Below are 8,429 nucleotides of genomic sequence, written 5' to 3' on the forward strand. Positions count from 1 at the left end.
TGGTCTTGCCTCATGACTTTTCTACAATTCTTTAATGAGATGATCTAAGAGTCCTATGCCGATAAGAAATTAAACTAATATACCATCTAAGAATTAAAATTAAATTAATATTATATCTCCTCATGATTTTCTACTGGAAGATAAAATCATGAGGGTTTCTTCTCGAACATGTCTTCACAATCGAACAAGTCATATCCACGCTCGATCTCACAATGATCTCCTGCCAGACTTCGCTTGACCGCTGAAACATCATAGCCAGAGTTTGACTTTCAATTTGAACTTTATATCTTTCGATCTTTGTATCTTGCCAGATCATGATGGTACGTGGACATCCATGTGCAGAACAACTTTTATCTGCAAGTACCTTTTGTTCCTTCATTGGTGCATTGAAATCTGTCTAACCATGGAGATGGCTACAAAATTTGATATTAGATACGAAATGAGAAACATTTTGTAGTTGTAGAGATGTTTTAATTATATTTCACAAAGAAACAATAGATTCTAAAATATGGAATATTAATACCTTTTATATGCTTGATTAAGTCTATGATGACCTTGATTAGGCTGAAACTGCAACAAGATGGTCACAAAAAGGTAAAGGAGAGGGAAAAAGGATAGTAAAAAAGAAAACATTTTTGGATTTCAACATTCCTGCACATCAAAGTTATTGCATTTCCTCATGCATCAAAAATTCAAAATTGGTTCCTTCTTCTTCTTGAGTGTATGTTCTCAGAAGCTTCTGCAAGCACTTCCAGGCTAGTGCTTTCTTTTATCTTTTTTATGCTGAAGATTGCCCTTGGTTTCTTCATCATAATTTTACTTTGCAATCCCTTGATTCTTTTTTTGAGGAATCTGTTGTTTTCTTTGAGCTTCTTGTTTTTCTTGTGCAAGTGGCATAGATGAAAAATTATATTATCATTCTGAGTCCTCAATATTTCATTTTGTATATTTGTGGGTTATTGTTCATGTGTAAGATGTTTATTAAGAAATTATAATTCATATATATCTATCTTCAGAGTGTCCTCAATTCTATGTTCTTTTTGAAGAGTATGTTCTGTTAGATGGGTTTCATTCAATACAATCTCTTGATTCTGAGAGGAGATGTTTACCTTCTATTTCAGTCTCTTTTCTAAAGACTCCATATAGTCATAGATTTCTTGCTACACTCGATCAATGCCTGGCGTCTTCCTTGTTTGGGTGATTGTTTGAGGCAGCATCTTGTATCCTTGTTCTTCAAGATCAAAAATTTCTGGAGATTTTTCATTTGAGAGTTTGGAAATTCTCTTGCTTATTCTCAGTTTCATTCCTCATTCTTCAATTTCCTCATCTTTCCTCCTTTTGTTGGTTTGTTCTTGTTTCTTCTTCTTTGGTTCTTTATTTTCTTCAGGAATTTTAGTAATTGGGCTGGATTTATTTCTTCTAACATTTTGTTTTCCACTTTTCTATTTATATTTTTCCAAATGCTGAGAGAGAAGAGTGTCATCATCAAGTGGCTCTTCTAGTGCCTATATTTCATTTTGCCCCAAATTTTCCTTTTTAATTTCTTCTTCAGGGTTAAGGTTTGGTAGTGACATGTGTCAACTTCTTTTAACCGTTTTGCTAATTTATCCCTCCTAAGATTCTACAAAGTGGTTGTGGACTAGAAAATCTTGCCAATTATCTCCCTTAGCTTCTAAATGTGCTTCTATGAGGATTTTGGTAGTTCCATGATGGTAGAGAGAATTATCAAGGGATTTTGATTCTCATTGCACACTTAAGGCCATTTTTCTAAGACTACAGAGAAAGGAATATGGAATATTGACTTCATTTCCGTAAATCAAATGCATTAGAAGTCGAGAATGATAGAAGAACATGGTTCCAAACCTTCCTTCACAAGTTAAAATTTTATGAATAACTAACAGTAAATTTCTGCATTTTCCTTTTAGTGTTGTGATCGGAATTACCTTTTTAAATATAGATATGTCCATACTTGGTTCTCTCACGAAGTTTATCTAGTATTTCTCCTTGAATTTTATGTCTTTAAAACAACTCTCTCATATTTTTGGAAATTCCGAAGCTTCTGTCGTGACAGACTCTGTCAATATAAGATTAATGTTGCCAATTGTTTCCTCGACCCCATCAAAATCTTTAGTCACTTCTATCTCATTCCCATCAAACTTTTCAAAGAATCTGAGCCACCCTACTTGTTGCAAGTGTTCTCTCACTCTTGGATATGCTTGAAGGAACTTGACTCCGTTGGGTTTTGATTAGACAATGATACCCATGGTGGAGATAAGTCTCGGTCTTGAGTTGCTTCCTTTCGACAAAGGCAATGGAGGGTTGACAAGAAGGAGGTGAGCAAACTGAATAATGAGGGATATGGAATGGATTTAAATGGAGTGGAATGGAGTGGCATGATTATGGAGTGGGGTGTTTGTGGGGTATTTGATTTATGATAGGACTAAACCTTTTCACATGATTTCCCATGAATTTTAGATCGGATTTCATAGGATCGATATGATTTATGTGATTTCTTTTAGATTTGATAATACAAGTTAAGTAATGATGATGAAATGAGGTTGTAATGACTCTGCTAGTGGGACATAGTCTTTAGGTAGGGCATAAGGTATTTTAATAACTCAAGCTTTTTTTTAACGAAAACATCAAATGAATTAAAATCTAATGCTCTTATATGAAAATAATTTAACATCATACATACCTTTGTTGTGGATCCTTTGAATGTGAGGTGTGAAGTTGTTATGACTATAGAAATTAAACTCAGCTGTGAAATTGAAGGCTAGTTGCAGAATGTCATTAATTTTGTTGTTTCTTATTCCTTGAGGTTTCTTGCTCGATCATAGGAGGATTCTTTATTTTTGTTTCTTCTTTGATGATCATTGAATAAGATTGGTCTTTAGATGATCCAAACATATACAGGAATGCAACAAGATACAGATACAAACATAAACACTAAGATACAACAAAAATAAAACTTCATTTCATTAATATCAAAGAACTGAAATATGCTTAAATACATAAGGGAAGTAAACTATCTCGGGTGACGGTATATTATATATGAGGAGAGATGTGGCGGCTACATGTATATGAAATGTGTTACAATGAGGCTCGAATGCCTATTTATTGTTGAGAAACAATGGAAAACCCTTAATATCCAAAAACTTAACCCTTGGAGATGAAGCACCAAATTTTTGGGTCTCATTGGGGTAAGTTGGTACATCAACTTCCCCGGGTCTTAACTTTGGCATATGATCTCCATTTGACATGCACGATACCTCATTAGAAAGTTCTATTCGAGGAAGAACTTGTCACAATATTTTTATTTTTATTTTTACCGAAAAAATTTCATTTAGGGCCTCAAAATGGCTTTGAAATTTTAGGAACCAAAAAATTTCCAAAAATAATAAATTGTGCTACAATTAAGGAAACTGAAAAACGGAAAGAAACAATGGTGCGGGTATAAATGTAATAGTTGGGTAGTCACCAATATCCACTTAGATCATCAGAGGTGTTCCTTACCACCTATAAAATAATTAGAAAAGGAGGGATAAAAATAAAATAGGGAAAAGACAAGGGAATTATGAAAATCTAAATTGCGAAGAATTGTTGGTTTTCAATTAAGATTTTTTGTATAAGTATGCCAATTGGTTTTCATGCTTATACTTTTATTATTATTATTATGAATAATATATATATCTATATATATATATATATATATATATATATATATATATATATATATATATATATATATATATATATATAGATAGATAGATAGATAGATAGAGAGAGAGAGAGAGATGATAAAAATAATTACAATTGAGTTGGATAATGAGGAGAATGATCTCCTTTCTTAACCAACCTGAATTCATAATTTTCTTGCAATATTCAACAAACTCTTCCTTTGTTAGTGGTTTATGATAAAATCTTAATCTGTGACCATTAACAAGGAATGTGACTTGTTCATCATCAATAGTTTTGATCTTGACTATTGAATTTTCATAAACAATATTCTATCTCATAAGGGCAAAGCCAATGAGTTTGAAACTTTCCCTGAAAATCTTTGAATTTAGAATAAAAAACACGAGTCGAGTCACCTGGCTTGAAATGTTTAGTTTTTATAAATTTGTCCTGCTAGCTTGATCTTTGTTGCTGAACTATGTTGGTTCTTTGAATAGCACCTTGTCATATCTCACCTAGCTCATTCAATTGTGCTAGTCGTTGTATTTGAGTTTCTGATATATCAAGGTCCAATTTAGCAGTTTTTCTAAAGGTCTCCACGTGGAACACAATTGGAAGAAAAACTTGCTCCCATAGACAAGCTCATAAGGAGTATTTCTAGTCATATTTCTCCATGTTGTTCGATATTCCCATAGTGCTTCTGGAAGCTTTTCTAGCCAATATTTCCTATACAAATGCACAGTCTTAGTTAGAAATGATTCAAGTACCTTGTTGGTGGATTCCACTTTTCCATTGGCTTGTGGAAGATATGGAGTAGACTCACGATGCTTGATTTTATATTTATCCATGTTCTTTTGAACCAGCTTGGATATGAATTGGGTACCTTGATCTGTTACAATTTCTTTTGGAAAACCAAAACGAGTAAATATATCCTCAAAAGGAAATGTAACTACAACATTTTCAGTTGAAAATAAAAGAGGTTTAGCTTCTACAAAAAATTATATACCTTTTCCGTTTAGATGGAGGATTTATTGTCCCAACAAAATCTAGAGTTCATTTTTCAAAAGGATCTACAAGTCCCTATGGTTGTATATGCATTCCATATGATGGAATAGGCTTCACCATTATTTGACAAATATCACATCTTTTGACATATTCTTTGGCGTCCTTAAAAATAGATGGCCAATAATATCCCCAAAGAAGGATCTTGTAGGAAATTCTTTTGCCAAGAAAGTGTCCTCCACGCGGCTCATCGTGACAAGATTTCAACAATTATGGTACCTCATATTCTCGAACACACCTTCAGATGATCAAATCAGGTCCAGTTTTGTACAACTCTCCATCTATCCAAGAATAAGGTGCACTAGTTATGATAACTTTTTTCTTTTCCCTGGATGATAGTTATGGAGGTAATTTTCCTGTAGCTAAATAATTGGAAATATCTGAAAAGAAAGGTGTTTTAGTAGATACTGAAAAATGATATTCATTAGGAAAATTATCTTTTACAGGAACATCATCATTACTATTCTACATTCTATAAAGAAAATCAACTATATTTTCTTTTCCTGGTCAATCAAGAATACTAATGTTGAATTCTTGGAATAATAACAACCATATTGTAATTATTCCATTAGTAATTGGTCTGATAATTAAATATATAATAACAAAATGATTTGTGTGAATGATATAATGTCGAAACTTATTAATGACATGTGCAATAACTAAAAAAATTGTGTTCTGTTACAGTGTAATTTAACTCTATTGGCGTCAAATTTTTTCTTGTGTAATAAATGACATAAGGAGTTAAATATTTTTGTCCCAACACAGCTCGTAAAGTTGTATCTAAAGTATTAGTAGATATGTGGAAAGCGAGAGACCAATTAGGTCCTCTTAAAATTCGTTCTTCAAAAATCTTTTGTTTTAATGCCTCAAATTCTTTTTTACAGTCAAAATTCAAAACAAATTCACAATCTTTTGTAAGAATTTTGAAAAGTGGAGAGGCTATTTTTGTGAAATTTTCTATGAATCTTCTATAATAACCAGTAAATCCGAGAAAAATTCTTACATCTCTTTGACAAACAAGAATTGAAATTTTAGAAATTACTTCTACTTTAGATGTATCCACTTTAATTCCATCACTTGAAATATGGTGCCCTAAAGCAATCCCTTCATCGAACATCATACAGAAAGTTCTCATGTCTTAATGAAAGGTTTTCTGCTTTACATCTAATAAGAACTCTTTCCAAATTTTCAAAAGATTCTTCAAAAGTATCTCAATACATAGTAAATTCATCCATGTAAACTTCCACGCAGTCATGAATTAGATCAGAAAATATACCTAAAACTACTCTCTGAAATGTGGTAGGGGCATTACATAATCCAAATGGAAGTACCCTATAGGCATATGTTCCCCATGGACATGTGATAGCAGTTTTATCTTGATCTTATGGTGCTATTTGTATTTTTTTATACCCACTAAAACAATCTAGAAATGAAAAATATTTTTTCCCTTCCAAGGTATCCAATATTTGATCTATAAAATTTAGCGGAAAATGATCTTTCAAAGTAGCTTTTTTTAATTCCCTGTAGTTAATACACACTCTCTATTTCCTATTTTTCTTTGGAACAATGATCAAACGTGAAACCCATTGACTGTCTAATATTAGATAGATGAAATCCACGTTAAGTAACTTTTGTAATTCCTCCTTAACAATTTCTCTCAAATTATGGTTCATTCTTCTCTGAGTTTGTCTAACTGATTTGGTATTTTCCTGTATATAAATATGATGCATACAAGTTTTAGGATCAATCTCTTTCATATTACTATACTCCCATGCATAAGAAGAAGAGTGTTTTTGGAGCATATTTATCAATTTTTTCTTTTGAAATTGTTCCAAGTTATTATTAATATTCAATGTTTTTCCTCGAAAAAATTTCACTAGAGAATTACCAAACTTTTCCATATAATGTCAATCCATTTGGTGAGATGATAAATATTCAATATCTCATTTTTTATGAAAACTTTGATCTTGCTCACAGTATGAGGAAGGATCATTATTATTCATTAAATTTATTAGTTGATCTTCCTCATCTAATTGTGAAAGGGTAAATAATGATTGCATATCAAAAGAGTCTTCATTATCATAATCTATCCAAATTTCACTTTCTACTTCATTTATTGTTTTTGCAGGTGGACATAATCAGAATTTATTAGTGGAGTTTCCACAGAAATATGCATATCACCAGATCTACAACTTAGAAATTTGTCAGCTATAGCTAGTCAAGGTCTACCAAGGATCAATAGATGGCCTTCTAAATTATTCTTGGGAGTTAAAATCATGAAATCTACATGATATTCCCAAGAATCTAGAGAAACAAACACATATTCCAATACACCATCTGATTTGGTAACAAAACTATCTTCTAATTGTAACAATGTAGGAGTATATTGAAGACTAGGAAGCTTTAATTGCTCCATTGTCTATTTACTCATAATGTTGTGGATGCTCCTACATCAATCAAATTGTTTGGAATATCAATACCATTGATATACATTTTTACAATAGGGCTACTTGGATCTAGATATTTTTGAACAATTAATTTCCCCATCATAATATCAAAAATTTCCCCTAACAATTGGGTCTTTTTAACATCTTTTCTTTTTCTTCATAGGCTTCTAATGCATAGCTCCTTAATAGTTTTTGCAAATATTGGTATTTCCTTTATATCTTGAAGTAAATTAATTTTGATGCAAACATTCTTAAGTTCATCTAGCATATCGTAATCTGGTAAAACAATTTGCCTTTCTATTCCTTTATCAATTTTGAGCCTTTCAAGAAAAGGTGGATCCTATAAGGAAATAGAAGGTTTCTATACTAGAGGAACAATGGGAGATTGTTTTATTTTCTCATCCTTTGATTGTATAGGAACATATTCCTTTAGAGGAGAATTTTCTTGATCAAGATTTGCATCTTTTTCATGAACTTCATCCTCTTTAGATTTTTGGATGGCAATTGTTGGTGACTTATTTTGCAAAACCATGCCAGATATAAGTTGAACATCATTTAGAGCTAATGGGGTTATCATACAAGCTTTAAAATTTTGTCCTTCAACATTATAGACAACTTGTTGATTCTTATTATTTTGATTAGGGAGTAACTGAGTGGGTAGTCGATTGGATTTTTGAGGAAATGGTAATGAAAGTTGTTGATTTGGATGTTGAAATTAAGGAAGTTGATTTGGTTGAGGAGGATAATACTGTGGTGGAAAAGAATAAGGTTGCTTGAATTGAGGATATTGAGGATTTATACCATAAGGGTTTTCCAACCTTGTGCCCATGATGGATTCTTAGGTTGTGGGAGTCAAGGTTCCAAAGGCATAGGTGTAGCCCAGTTATTTTGTGGTTGTGCATATGATTGAGTATTGAAACCTTGAGTCATATTTGGTTCTTGATTTTGTGATGGCCTTTTAGCAATAAAACAAAGTGATTCAACTTGGCTTGTTCCAACCGCATATTGAAAAATAACTTTAAGACCGTGTATTGAGGGGCATTCATTTGTGTTATGATTTTCAGCACATATGAGACAAATTTATATACTATCAAGGGGAAATTCTCTCAAGGCATGTTTTTTCCTACATCTGGGAAAACAAATAGATAATGCAACATTCTCAGCATTTTGATTATTTTGTATCTTAAGAGTATCTAGTTGCTCACTAAGACTCCCAAGGATATATGTTTTGAAATTTTCTAG

General features: G+C 32.1%; 1 protein-coding gene across 1 annotated transcript in view; it reads left to right on the plus strand.

The window, feature by feature from the left end:
* The window catches only part of LOC149160788 (aquaporin TIP2-1-like), a 53,292-nt gene extending 45,328 nt beyond the window's left edge, over window positions 1-7,964 (plus strand). Inside the window, exon 4 of the mRNA XM_089434705.1 lies at window positions 7,830-7,964. Within this exon, the coding sequence (XP_089290831.1) occupies window positions 7,830-7,964 (135 nt within the window). The remainder of the gene's footprint in view (window positions 1-7,829) is intronic.
* Window positions 7,965-8,429: the final 465 nt, after the last annotated feature.

The sequence above is a fragment of the Pinus tabuliformis genome, chromosome 5_2 (genome assembly GCF_031772625.1).
Source record: "Pinus tabuliformis cultivar Carrire ecotype Pingquan chromosome 5_2, CPIR1, whole genome shotgun sequence".
NCBI classification, from domain to species: domain Eukaryota; kingdom Viridiplantae; phylum Streptophyta; class Pinopsida; order Pinales; family Pinaceae; genus Pinus; species Pinus tabuliformis.